The sequence below is a fragment of the Aplysia californica genome, unplaced genomic scaffold (genome assembly GCF_000002075.1).
Source record: "Aplysia californica isolate F4 #8 unplaced genomic scaffold, AplCal3.0 scaffold00743, whole genome shotgun sequence".
Taxonomy (NCBI): domain Eukaryota; kingdom Metazoa; phylum Mollusca; class Gastropoda; order Aplysiida; family Aplysiidae; genus Aplysia; species Aplysia californica.
This window is the reverse complement of record NW_004798013.1, coordinates 281,372-296,371: the sequence shown is the minus strand read 5'-3', so window position 1 is coordinate 296,371 and position 15,000 is coordinate 281,372. Positions and strand designations below refer to the sequence as shown.

Below are 15,000 nucleotides of genomic sequence, written 5' to 3'. Positions count from 1 at the left end.
CAGTGCAACGACGGCAAAATATTGAAAGGGAGATAATCAGTGGTCTATTTCCCGACCATTGGACGTGATAGTTACTTCCCTTGAGTTTCTTCCAATTTCCTATTCGAATTTAAGTAATGTAGATCATTAGATTAGGCAGGCAGGCTGCAACAGCTTTGCCTGCTAGGACTACACAACATCCCTGCTGGCCTGTAAAGATGCTCCATGACTCCATGGAATAAATATTTCCCCACACAGGAACCGAAGTCTTGCCTTCTGTGTGCAACGGCAAAGAGCCTCAGTATTATTCAACAGACACCTGTTATCTATTGGAAGTCTTTAATTCTTGGGCTTGACATGCTAAAGGAAGAAAATTAATTTAGATCTCTGTGTATTTTTCTGACTTCTTTTCTCGAATGTTCGAACTCAAGCATATTAACAATCTAGGTATTAACAGACACCTGTGATCTACTGAAAATTTTTAATTCTTGGCCTTAAGATGTTAAAGGTAAAATTGTGCTTTCACAGCTGAGGCTTGTTCCTCGAATTTTCAAATACAAGCAAAGAACCTAAAGTATATTACTCAACGGTGATCTTTTGAAAGTCTTAAATTCTTGGGGTTTATAAGTTTTGAGGAAATATTGTTTTTCTGCTGGGTTTTTTTTCCTCGAATTTTCAAACACAGACTAGGAGCACATGACCATGAAAAACGGTGTGTTGGAACATCACACGGAAAATAGTCTTCAACAAAGTCGACTTGGGTAAGAAACGTAACCCAAGAAAGGAACAAGCCACCGTAGTGTAGTGGTTTTTTGTTTTTGCTTCTTTTGGTAGGAGTTTTACGACACTCGCAACTGCTTAAGGTCATATAAGCGCGAGACGCATTCACACATTTTCAGTTTGGTAGGAATTTATTTGGAATTTTGCCCAGGTGGCGGTCAACGCCTACTCTTATCGATAAGATAAGATAAGATATGATAAGATAAGATAACATATGATAAGATACGTCTTTAATGTCCAGCTCCTGGCACATATGGACAAGAACTGGGAGTTGGGCAAAAGACATGAGTTCTGTGAAAAAGAAAAGACACTTATTTCTCTGTCTCCAGAGTGAAAGGGGTGTATGAGAATGGCCCCATCAGTTACGGAGTTGCACCTCCTGACGTTGACACATGGTCGCTTTTAAGCACAAGGAGGCTCCTGAAAATTAATGCTGTTTTGAGAAAATCGAAGGTAAAATTTGGACCCTTTAAATCCATCTCTGTGTGTTTGTTTTCAAATGAATTCTACTGTTGTTTTGATATGAGTCAATTTTAACCTTGTCTGACGTATACGTATAAATTACTGAGAATTATTTATTATAAAAAAAATTGAGTTGGCTCAGTTAGTGCAGATATGCAGAAAACGCCTTTGAAGCAAATCTAGGCGTCGGCCATTTTTGGGGTTAGCCCATTAAAATTGTTTCAAAAGTCTGCGTTTTCTCAAAAGGACAAGGAGAGTTTTCTCTCCAACCAAACAAATATACACACCGATGGAACCAAACTGCTCCTATAGGTGGGGGCAATACCCACTATCCGTGTAGGTCAAGATATCTGAAAAACCCCGAAATCTGGGTTAGCCTGGTTGTCTTTGAAAGCGACTACATTAGCTGTTGCCATCCATCTTCCTGAGTTCGCCTTAACCTACAGGGACACCACCGAGATTTTGTGAAAATACCTGAAAATTTACGAAGTTGCATTTGCAGACAAAAATAACAGATAACAGTTAGATCTAATGTGACACAATTAATAATAATTATTATGGAGTTAAAAAGAAAACGGAATTTAATAGTAATAATTGTATTTTTCTAGTTTTTCCAAAAAAAATAACGGAAATATCCATAATAGCGGGTTAGAAACGGAAAAACGACATTCCTGAACCCCCACCTTGAAGATTTCTGGATTCACGAAGTCCGCCCGATAGTCGTAGCCGGTGGCCATGATGATGACGTCGCACTGACAGAACGTCTCGTCGTCGAACCAGACGCCGTCTTGCTCCACCCGGAAGAGGCGTGGCCTGGCCTGGACACGCCCACTCACCAAATGAACTGGCAGTTCATCGTTGATGGTTGGATGACAGTTGAGCACACTGGGATGAGGGAATAGAGAATAATTAGTATTTTCATTGTAGGCGGGTAAAAGTAATATTTACCCACAGCCCTTCCCCTCCTCACCCCTTCGTGTTTTTTATTTTGCCCCCGATGACTAACCCGGATTTAATTAACAAGGTCAAAATGCTCTCATATGGCGGCATCTTTTCTTGCACTATATTTCTTATGTTAGATCTAATAGTATGTTGATAACCTGCACACCTTCAAACTCCGTCCTTTTTTCGTTCTAGCTAGCAGTCCACCCCCCCCCCCTCCCCCTCAATCGCACTCCAACAACCACCCGCTTTCTTCTTATCCTTTTTTAAAAACCAGACCTTTCCTCAGAACACCGACCAGCCACTCATTTTTTCTTCACACAGCAGTTCTTTTCTTTTGTAAGGAGATCATTCCTTACCAAATACACACCAACAGATCGCACACTTTTTTCACCTCCAGCTTTTTTTCCACGGTATCATACCCACAAACCACCCGCTTTGTCCAATACCCGCTTTTTCCCACCAAGCACCCGGTTTTTTTTTGTACCGTAACACACCCACCAACCACGCCCTCGCGTTCTCCCTCCCCTCCACTCACCCGTGATCGGGCCTGAGGCCGTACGTGTCGTGGTCAATCCGGAAGTTGGCCTGTTTCTGGACGCACCAGTCTAGCAGCCTGAGCGGCATGGTGAACACCACGCGACTGTTGGCCAACATGTCCGCGGGCAGACCCCAGAACGCTGTCCTTGGCACGATCCAGGCGCCGCGGCGGGAGCTCAGATACACCTGCACTCGTCAGACAGGATTTGATTCGTTTTGTTGCAGTAGGCGTTTTATGGCACTTGCAAACACACTTAGGTCATATAAGTCAGGGCTGAACACCAGAGGTGCAACAAGAGAGTGACAAACCCTTTCCCGCCCGCCTCCCCCCCCCCAAAAAAAAAAAAGAATAAAAGAAACAGGAGATGGAGACGGAGAGATAAAGACGATAGTCCTTTGATAGGAAAGAAGGAGAGGCCAAATCAGATACACCTGCACTCGCCAGATATGATTTAATCTATTTTGTTGCAGTACGCGTTTGATGGCACTTGCAAACACACATATTATATAAATCATATAAGTACCGAAAATTAGAAGTGCTTCAAGAGAATAACAAACGTTATTTTTAATTAAAAGAAAGGGAGGGGTAGAAATAAAGACGTAGAGTTGCATGTTTGACAGGAAAGAAGGAGCAAACAACATCACTTACACTTGCCAACTTCAGATAGGATTTATTTTGTTTTAGTAGGTATTTTATGGCACTTGCAACACACTTTGGTCATACAGGTGCCGAGTGGCGTCGTTAGCCTAGCGGTTAGGCTACTGGACCTGTAATAATGAGATTGCAGGTTCGGGGATTCGAGCCTCGACAGCTTGGTACGACGTTGTGTCCTTGGGAAAGGCACTTTACACGTATTTCTCAAATGACTTGGTCCTTTATGAGATGGACGTTAAACTCGGTGGTCCCGCCTCTTAAATAACCTAATAGTGCTGATAAGGACGACAAAAGGCAGGGCCGAAGTCAACGACCTACAGTATCCAAATTATGTCCACGGGGGCTTAAAACATCTCCTAATAAATAACCAACATTCAGGCTGACACAATTTAGGTAATTAATATACAACAGTTGAATGCTGAGGTCAAAACAGGTAGTTTAAAATAAAATGATGTTTCGTCCCAGTAAAGGGACGGCAATGATCGACAAAACATCCCCCTCTTCCCTCTCCCCATGTCGAAAATCGAACCAACATATTCAGCTTGCGAGAAAGACACAGTAATGATGGTAATCATGGGAATAATATTTGTGCCTTATCTTTACTTTACTTTTTTCTTTTTAATCCTCTGTTGCCTTTAAGTGTCGAGGGGAGATGCAGTTTTCTATGGCAGGCCAGCTCCGCAGTTCTTTCAGTTGTGATACTATATTTTCTCAGGGTTTCCTTGACACCCTCGATCCACCTTTTGCGTGGCCTTCCTCTCCTTTTATAGCCCGAGTTTTGTAGGCTCTTGAGGGTGGCTGGCCAGGTGACATACTACGTAACAGGTGGCCAAACCATTTTATTTTCTGTCTTTGTAAGTAATGCAGGCAGGACTCAATGCGGGTAGCTGCTCTTACTTCTTCATTTCTCTGCCTGTCTCGTCTTGTGGTGTTAAGGGTTTTGCGGAGACATTTCATTTCGCATTCGGTGATTTTGCTTTCATGGGTTTTACTTAATGTCCAGGTCTGGCACTGGTAGCATAATGTTGGTATGAATATTGAGGTGATAAGCTGTCTCTTTGTGTCCATGGAGATTTTTGGATGAGATAGGGGTTGCAAGCTGGTAGGTGACAGCTTTGGCTTTTTGAGCTCGCATTTCTACTTCTCTGTCTATGGACCCGTTTTCGGAAAACGTACTTCCAAGATATTTAAACTCCTTCAGCTGTTCCAATTGTTTACTATTGACATGGGTGTTCAGGGGACTACGGTTTCGGTTCACTTTCATAACTTCTGTTTTTGATGTGTGTGCCTTATCAAATATTATAATTAAATTAGATCGTAACATGTTTGAGTTTTTAGAAGTGAATAAGCATTTTGACTGTTTTACAGTAACTCGTCTTCCCCCCCCCCCGAAAACAACAACAACAACAGCAAAAACAAAACGAAAAACAAACAAACAAACAAACAAACAAACAAACAAACAAAGAACAACACAAAACAAAAATCAAAATAACGAAAAAGGCAACGAAAGAAAACATCAAAACCACTTTCCCCCGAAAACGGAAAAAACAAAAACTTACAACAGCAAGCAAGCAAATAAGCAAATAAGCAAACAATAAAACAAACATAAAAACGAGCAAACCGCAAAAACAATTGAAAACTAAGCCCTACCTGTGACGCGGAACGGGCCAGGTCACACGCAATGTCCACGGCAGAGTTGCCCATGCCTGGAATAGGTGGATACACACAACAATGGTAACATTAATGCTCGTCTAATCATCTATCTGACTGTTTCTGATAGAGATCCGGCAGGTAATGATTTAAGTTTAGATTCAGAGAGAATTTTAGGGTACTTGCAACACACAAATAGGTTATATAAGTGCCCAATATTAACAAACATACGTGTACAAAGAAAAGAATGAGGGGAGTTTCCAAACTAAACATGGTTCTGCATGAGCAGAGTGGAGACATAAAATAGACCATTGGGTTCACGTGTCTTCCCAGTGGTCAACACTCACAAAGAATAAAGACAGAACAATGACATTAGTGGTGTAGTGGTCAAACTCTTCACCGTTGCTCGCAGAAGGTATGAGTTCGGGTGTCGGAAGTCTCTTGTGTATTAGGAGTATCCAACTCAATCCACGATGGCTTTGAAAGAAAAGGGCTTCAGAGCCTGCCTTCTAATTATGGTCTAAATTGTGTCGGAGAAGTTATTGAACAGTTACCTAGAGAGAAAATGACTGATTATACACCCTCCGCCTTTTCTTTCCACATCTTCTCCGTCCTATCTCACTGAGCATTATCTTCCCTCGACAAAGGCAATATTCTGTTGTTTTGGATGTATATTCAATTAGGTACGATCAGATTAGATGAACTAGTGAGAAGTACAATAGAAATATAAAAAAGAGACAGTGACAATAATACCCGTAAGCTGACAAAACGCCTTTTTAAAATTCACAGCAGTTTCGAGATAAAGAGGCTTTTTGTCAGTCAAACCTTTTAAAAAGGCGTTCTTCCGAAATTGAATTCTATTTTTCAAAAACTAGTCACAGTTTCACTTTGCTTTTGTCCTCACTAATAGGGTAACTGATCAGGCTTTCCATTTAGCAATTTTTTTAAAAATGGCGCCAAAAATGAAAAAAGGCGTTTTCTCAGCTCAGAAAGACAGAGAACAACTTCTAATTTGAACAACGTTTTTCGTTTGTCGTTAAATTCGTATTCGTTTGAGAGTGCATGCCCGCACGTGTGTGTGTATGTGTGTGTGCGTGCGTGTGTGTGTGTGTGTTTGTGTTTGTGTGTGTTTGTGTGCGTTTGTAATTGTGTGTCTGTGTGTATGTTTGTATGTGTGTGTGTGTGTTTGTTTGTGTGTGTGTGTGTGTGTGTGTGATTTCATGCCTAAATAAATTTCTCAGAACAATACAAAATCTCGTAGCGCCCACCTCAGCTCCCCTCAACTCATCTCTACACGTTAACTCCTGTCCAAAACATAAAGGTGGGGTGAACGTACGTTAACCATTACAAAAAGAAGTGACTACATTAAGAGCTCTTGATAAAAAACTAGATAGAACAGATGTGTCACAACGTAGTGGTATCACGCGCTAGTCAGTTTTGGGCATGTGGAGTTATTGGTATCGTCTTAAAGCTTGTTCATTAAAATTTGTCTATCTTTCGATGAAAAATGCCCATCTATATTGAATAATATTATATGCGGAGAAATATTTGCGACTGAGAGAGGGGCCAGGGGTCGCCTCGTTTCAAAGTAAAATTAGTGAGAAAATGGAAGCCAAAGTCTGGCTGTTTCCAAATCTTGAGAGCCTGTGGAAACTGAAAATGTACATTTTCCCCTTTAATCAACGTGTTTCAGTACAATTGACACAGGAATGTGTTCTTTAATGAACATAAAAGGTGTCGAGTCAAAAAACAAACCACCCCCCTGCCCCCCCCCTGCCCCCCCCCCCCAACAAAAAAACCCAACCTAACATTGGACAAAAATTGCTAAACATGCAAAAAAATGACAGTTTTTTCAGTTATTCTATTGTTTTGACGAGCGCCTGAATTCATCACGCTGTCTCACAAATTTCCTCGTATTAAACATAGGAAAGGGAAACTAAAAATGCGTATACGGTAAACTTAAGTAAGATAAATGAATACATTTATAAATCTTTCATCGTGAATTCAAGCTCTAGTTTAAATAATGGGATCAAAGAAAGGGACAAATATATTCTCGAGCCCTGAGTAATTTTTGTCAAACCTTTTTTTTTTTACTCAGCCTCTTCTATGACCATTTAAAATCACATTTCTGTGTGAAAAATACTTAGCAAAGGCACTAAATTGTAAATATGCAGTTTACCTACACACTCAATCTTTCGGGGGCTTTTTTTTCTCTTAGTCTACCTGTGGTACAAGGCGACCACCACTTCTTAAATCGCAAATATCTCGATTGCTAACCAAGATAAATTTGTGTTGTTTTCCTCGAAGGCAGCAAAAAACGAACAACCTTTAAAGGAGATACAAATAATTCCTTAGGCCATTAAATTGTGTCCTAACACATTAATTGACTTTGTCAACTCACCCAGTATGACGACCCTCTGTCCGGCAAAAGGCGTAGCGTCTTTGTAAGAACGTGAGTGAAGAACCGTGCCCTCAAACTGCGACAGTCCGGGGATGTCTGGCACGTGCGGGACAGAGTGGTGCCCGCTACAGATCATAACTCCGTCAAAAACGTCAACGGTTTCAGTGTTTACGTCACTGGTTTCCGTGTTGTCGTCAATTGTCTCCTTGTTTACGTCACCAGTCTCAGTGTTGACGTCACGTTCCTCTCCTGTCTTCCCACCACGAGTCGACGCCGCCGTCGCCTCCACTTTGACAGCATACCTCACTTGCCATCTTCCAGTTTCATCGTAGCAGGGAGACTTCGCAATATTCCGAACTTCTGTGTTGAACGTGATATACCTCAGAAGATCAAAATTTTCCGTGTACAGTTTGAAGTACTCCAAGACTTTCTTGTGGGTTAGAAACAAAGGGAAGTCATCCGGGGGCGGAAAGTCGCTGAACATCATCATGTCTTTGCTGGTGTTGATGACCAGACTGTTGTAAATGCTCGCTGCGTCCTGGGTGGGGTTTTGGGAAAAGTTCCATAACCCGCCGATGTCCGAAGATTTCTCCAAACACACAGGGGTGAGCCCCTCGTCAAGGCAGCATTTGATGGCGGCCAGACCGCTGCAGCCTGCCCCGACGATCAGGATTCTTTTCTCTCTCGTCTCGGGTATCTCCATGTTACTTTGTCTTCTCACTTCCTCGGCTTGTGAACTGAAGACTGGTAAAAAGATCTCTTGTTATCCTTTTAAACTTTTATTGACGAGCCAAGTTTGAAATTTCTGTTTATGAATAGAAACAGAAAAATGCTCTTGGCGGTTAGAGTAATGACGAAAACAAAGAGCAAATACCTCCCCCCTCCCCCACCCCGCCCCTCACAAAGAAAAAGAAAAAGGAGAAGGCAGATGGTACATCAGAGGAGGTAAATTTTACAAAATGTTTGTCTCACATTCTACTTGTGAAGATATTATCCTTGTTAGCTTGAGGCTTTTATAGATTTTGCCAATTTATATGTTCAGTTATTACCATGCATTATGATCGAACTCAGTTTCGATTACCCCAACAGAACCGTCTTTTCGGAAATTACAGGGTGATAGAAGAAAAAAAAATGTACAACTTTTTCTGAATATCTCGCACAAAAATTATTCTAGAATGCTATAATTTGGAACAGGCATAATTCATTCAAAAGGAATTTGTTTGACTTAAAATCCACGAAGAAGAAACTTATTCTCCAAACGGTAATGGCTAAAAGCAAAAAGCACCTAAAAACGAAAAGTTCACCAATTTTGAAAAAATCTTGTAAAGGAAGTCGTGAAAAGATTGGTTGACTTTTTTTTCTTTATTTTCTCTTTGACATTTAATTTTCCATCCCTGTAACATTTGAAAAATATCTATTTCTTTTACAGAGTTAAAAAACTACCGATTTCTTTCTGGAATTCCTAGAAGCAGTGCTCTATATGCCATCCTTTGGACTCGACACATTTTTAACGCGTCGTTCGAAATGTTCAATGGCGCCCACACATAAGGACCTGCTAAACCATTAGTGTTAAAAGCCATGAACACTATACATATTCAGAATGAAGCGGCTTCTATAGACAATAGGGAGCGGGGTGCCAGATAGACAGCATTTTTTTAAGCTAACATATCCTGCAGGATGAAAAATGGGCTTTGCACTAAACAAAATTTCATTGAGGAAATGATCCCGCTTTTCAAGACAATCGAGGAATCATGAACACACATTGCCATGCTCTGATCCATGTCATCTTGGATCGGGAAGATGAAAATTGGTGCAGCCGTGTGTTAAGACCTGCCAAGAGAATACAGACTGTTGAGGTGTAGGAAAGTCCCACCTGCAGATTGTCTACGGACTGACGTCTCTTGGGACTCGACTACGGAAATCTGAAACCTGGTGACGTTGAAAGGGCTGCGCATGGTGCGTGTTCGATCTGAAGTGTTCACTTTTTTTAAAGAAATGATTAGTTTTGATTTGCTATAGAGATTCTCTACTCGTGACATCCAACGGTCTTGAGGGCACGTAAGCACCTTTTCCATGCCGTGCGTAAAACTTACGAAATGTCAGGGATGGTGAGTGTGTGGAGAGGTAATGTTCAATACAAAAAGCTCTCTGCTCTTTACTTAACCATGATCTCACCGGGCAAAGGAAATTTGGGAAAATAAAATCTGCAGACTTCTGTAGACTTGTTAGACTGCTGAAGATTGCACTATCGCACGATTGTTGCAACTTTTAGTGGTATGCTTAATGCGAACTGGTGTGTCATGCTAGAAAATAGTGACAAGGTTGAAAATAGGTGGGTTTTTTTTTAATTTCACCGTATCTATAGAGCAAAACCATTCAATGGAATGTTCTAAAATGAATATCTGACAAATTAATTTTAGCTTCAAATATTATTATGTTCAAACCTGAAACGCAAAACTTCAGTATGGAGGAAGATATTTACAAAACAAGTTGTAGTTTGTTTGGATCACCCTGTATGAAGGCTCTACCCTCGACACCTAGTTCAATTATTGTGTAGGAAATATTTTTATCGAACATGTTGGATTTCCTACTGAGACGTTTCATTCCTCTCGGGCTGGGCTGGCCCTAAGAGATAGGGCCAAGGACGGCTTCTTATTTTGATCTAAATTGTGTAGATGGGGACTTAAAATATCTACAATAAAGGCTCACAACTAACATATTATCATGGTCAACTTTTTGGTCGAAGTTCTTACATAATCACACAGAGTTGAAAAGGACGTCCCTTGGTACCAAAGCAATAAGCGATGCGGAACCTTTTCAAGAACGAACCAGACTTATCGATACGAAAACAAACCAAGACCTTACACTCTTCTCAGTTCATGTAAGAGTTTTACGGCACTTACCACATCAGTCTTGGTTGAAGCAAATTGTAGAAGACAGCTTTTGACGAATATAAGAAAGCGACAGGCAAATTTCTTCGGACACACAATGGGGAAAGAAGCATTGGAGAATATTGTAACAACAGGCAAGTTTGATGGAAAGAGAGGCAGAGGCAGACAGAGGGAAAAGATACTAGACAAGATGACAACATGGCTAGGAGCAGCAAGAACGGCAGACACCATTGCTGCAACGCAAGACAGAGGGAAGTGGAGGTCCATGATCGCCCACGCCAGTCGGCAAGGCACCGGAGGATGATAATGACAACATAATAAGGTCATATGAGTGCCGGTGATTAGAGATGGTACAAGAGAGTGACAAACACAAAAAGAAGGAGGAGAGATAAGAACGACGTATGTTCTATAGGAAAGAATGAGCATTCTACACCAAAGTACAATCTAACAACCAGCAGATTTGAAAGGAACGTTAAATTCTACTAGTCAATATGATGCGGGACGTTTTCAAAAATGAACCAGACAGGATTTTGATAAGAAAACAAACCAAGAACTTACTCTCTTCTCTACGGCTGTCCGTCGTTACCGGTCATGGCCAGAGCAGCGTGCCTGATAACGTTTTACCTGGGCGGCGGACCTGAAGAATAGAGATTGAAGAAGTTAGAAATAAATGTAAGGAGAAAAGTGTGTAGCGCGTACAGTAATTGTTTTTCACCTTGTCTTTGTTCGTAGGGCAGTTTATTTTGTCGTTCTCAAGTCACTACCCTAGAATTACAAAGTTCTATCTACATCTGCTCAGTACCTGGTTTTGAAAAAAATTGACGTAAAAATGTTTGTTTCAGAACATGTCAAGCTTTTCCAAAAGCATATCTTTAAATATCATGACACCGACTCCGGATAACCTAACGATTTTGATAGAAAAGATAGAGCATTTAGTTTTAACCTCTTGGTCTTAGTAACCCACAAAGGGCAGGAATGTCAGATAAAAATTTCTAATTCTCAGGTAACGTAGTGTTGGTGCCACTAGCCAGCTGTACGGGACCCACACATGAACTATTGCTTTAGAAAGAGTTTTACTGCATTTGCAGCACAATAAGGTCATATTAGTGCCAAAGATTAGGGCTGTTACAATAGAGTAATAAACGTTAAAAAGGAGGTGAGATAAGGACGACAGATGCTTAATAGGAAAGAAGGAGAAAACCATAGCAGAGCACATGCCAACCACCCACTGATAAAGGTGGTAGAAACAGGGCTACATTGCATCCACATAGTACTGCCAAAGCAAACAAAGCACTAACATTTAGTTGCTAATCGTTGGAAGTGAAGATAAAATAGATCCAAACTCAGACTGAAATGCAAATATTTATTTTACACTTTAGAATAAAATAGGCAACAAGCCAATCCACACTCAGAGTTGAAGAATTGAAGAAATAGGAAAAATCTCCCAGTGACTTTTATATGACGAAAAAGAAAACGTATTATTATAAATGTATCCATTGATCAACCTTGAGAAAAAGAAATGAAACAATTAAACATGAGAATAAATAAACAATGCATTCTAATAATTGATTTCTTAATGAAAATGCAAAAAAACAAACAAAACAAAACAAACGAACAAACAAACAACAAACAAGTAAATAAACGAACAGACAAGCGTCCCCCCTCCTCCCACCGGAAAACACCCCAATAACAAACGCACCAGGAGTGTCATACAGGTCCAAGGTTGAGAATTTCTCCGTGAAATCTTTGCAAGAGTGACATTCTGAAAAAAGCTTCACAGAAATTGCTCTTTTTTTTTGCTGCCAACAGTGGAGATTGTGGGTCGAGTAGAGAGATTACTTCACTAAATATTTGAAAAGTGACATTAAACCTTTGAAAAGTGGCTTTTTAAATATTTTTCTATTCTTTATGATAAGGCGCCTCCCAAAGCTCAACCCCAGGTCCACGTCCCAGGATACACATCAACAACAACAGTCTCAGACAGGTCCAAGAATTTAAGTGCCTCGGAAGAATATTCAAAGAAGATGGGCGACTAAACAGAGAAATCGAAACACGAGTACAAAAGGTCGATAATGTTAGTTACCAGCTTGCTCCACTACTGAAACATCCTGACTTCCCCATGACAAAAAAACAACAACTTAAAATGATCAAAACCATATTCATCCCAACACTCACCTATCAATGCCAAACATGGACCACGAACATGACATTGGAGCAAAGAATTACATCTGAAATGCGATGTCTTTGAAAAGCTTTAGAAACTCAGTTGTCAGATAAATAGTGGGCACAAATTATGTCATTCATCCCATACACCACTAAAGAACCAAATGGTTTAGACATCTCTTGCAATTACCAACACACCATCCAGCCCAACGTGCCTACATTAAAAATTTCAATGGCAACAAGGCTAGGAGGCGACCAGAAAGACCTGGATAAATGGAGTCAGGGAAACCCTCACAACTCATGGCATCCCCCTGAGCCAAGCTCTCTGGCTGGTGGCAGAGAGACGTCTCTTTCCTACCGCGGCACCCAAAAGGGTATAAGCGACGGATAGAAGTAAGTAAGTATAATAAGGCTTGACAGATATACACCGCCCTCATCTCTTCCTCCCGCAACGAAGATTGTTTGTCGTATAATAAGATTATTTCACTAAACCTCTGCAAAGTGACATTAAACCTTTGAAAAGTGACATCTTAAGTAGTTTTCTATTCTGCAAAAGGCTTCACACATATGCACAGAGCTCATCTTGTCCTCCCACAGCAGAGATTGTGGGTCGAATAGAGAGAATAATGAGATCACTTCACGAAACCTTTGAAAAGTGACATTAGACCCTTGAAAAGTAATATTTAACTTTTGAAAAGGGACACCAACCCTTTGAAAAGTGACATTCTGAATATTTTACCATATTGAGAAAAGGCTTCACATAATATGCGCAGAGCTTATCTCTTCTTCTCCGCTGCGGAGTTTGTGGGCCGAGTATAGAGATGCCCTTGACACGATGCAAAGTGTGCCCTTCTGCACAAAGGAGGCTGTCAAGCAGATTTTGTTACGTCTCGCTAAATTTGCTTTCGCCACGCACTTCTGTTACAAAAGGGCCATTGGTCGTCTGGTTTTATGGCATCAGTCCCTGCTGCTTCTTCTGGAGGTCAAGCTTGACCAGTACAAAGGCGAAATGACCCATTTACAGACTGACCCCCTGACCATAACTTGACCATTCACACGGCCCCGTTCTCATGCGGAGAGCTATTGTGAAGAAATGGTGAGTTGTTTTGTTTGGTTGGTTTTTTGTGTTTTTTTTTCGAGGGAGGGGGTGTCATTTGTGTGTGTGTGTGTGTGTGTGTATGTGTGTGTGTGCGTGTGTGTGTGTGTGTGTGTGTGTGTGTGTGTGTGTGTGTGTGTGTGTGTGAGTGTGCGTGCGCAGGTGAACTACGTTGTTGGGTTTTTCAGAAAGTTAGCTGTTAGTACACTGCATCAGAGGGTTCACCTGAGCTACACGGATTACATACATCCCTTGGGATCGGATGCTCAGCAACATGTCTGCTCCAAGTGAGAATCGAAGTGTTTTCACTTGCAAGACCACTACAACACAAGCACCGGTGTGAAGTGTGTGGATGGATTTAACGCCCTTATCAACACTATTAGCTTATTTAATAAACTGGCCCTCCGAATTTAAGGTCCCTTTTCGATAGTTATTTATGAACATGATTGTAGATAGAAGCACCCCACAAAGAGGTGAGTTGCAATCCTTGTCTGGCAGCTCTCAGAGCCTTATATTACAGAATAAAAACACTATCTCACCTGGCTGTGTTAAATCAGAAATCAACATGGTGTAACGACTTTCTATTTGTTTCACGACTTGGTGAAGTCAGTCGGTCGTAATTTTTTGGGTGTATATGAGTTACTGGTATACTCGGCTTCTTCATTTGTACTGCTTTGGGTAAAAAGAAATCGTTTTCTACCTCGAAATAGCTGCTCATTATTAATTATTTGTAGTTTTTATTATCGGGATAAAAGTAGTATAAATAATACGTACAGTTATTATTGGAATTTTTACTCCAACATAGGCAACAAAGATAAAAACGTGCGTTCTCATTATCTTAAGAGTGCAACGCTGATCTCCTACAGTCTCAAGGACGTGACATAATCCATCCCCCCCCCCCTCCTCCGTCCTCAAATGCCTCTTCTACGCTACCCTTCCCTCTCACATTTTTATTCTTGGCAAAGGGTAAAACCACTTTCGACAGTGAGAGACGTGTCAAAGCTACTGACACATAGCGATATAATTGAAGCACAATTCAACTATTCCCGGGTTTCCCTGGTTTCGCGGTTATTAACAGTCTACAATACATACTTTTTTGTGCTTCGTTGAGCCACCGGCATGTACTGCCACCCCCCCCCCCCCCCCCCCCCACCCCCTCAAACAACCAAAGCAAAACAAACTAAGCCAACCCCCCAAAAAAAACCCAACAACAAACAAACCCAAAACAGCCACAAAACATAAAAAGCCAAATGCAAAGAACTAAAGTCCTAAACATAAAACAACTCAACCAAAACAAGCAAATAGACCGTACATATTCACAGTATACACATAATATGTACATCACAACAACACATAAACACAAATGCACACACACACATACATACGCACTTCCACATAATATATACACATACTCATTTTGGAGAGAGAGAGAGAGTGTGTG

The 15,000-nt window shown here is 41.0% G+C and overlaps 1 protein-coding gene across 1 annotated transcript in view; it reads right to left on the bottom strand.

The window, feature by feature from the left end:
- The window catches only part of LOC101856987 (flavin-containing monooxygenase 5), a 26,485-nt gene that overhangs the window by 5,426 nt on the left and 6,059 nt on the right, over positions 1-15,000 (bottom strand). The window contains exons 2-6 of the mRNA XM_005109026.3: positions 10,859-10,937; positions 7,410-8,153; positions 5,009-5,064; positions 2,702-2,889; positions 1,905-2,106 (exon numbers count right to left, since the gene is read on the bottom strand). Of these exons, the coding sequence (XP_005109083.1) occupies positions 1,905-2,106; positions 2,702-2,889; positions 5,009-5,064; positions 7,410-8,112 (1,149 nt within the window). The 5' untranslated portion in view covers positions 8,113-8,153; positions 10,859-10,937. The remainder of the gene's footprint in view (positions 1-1,904; positions 2,107-2,701; positions 2,890-5,008; positions 5,065-7,409; positions 8,154-10,858; positions 10,938-15,000) is intronic.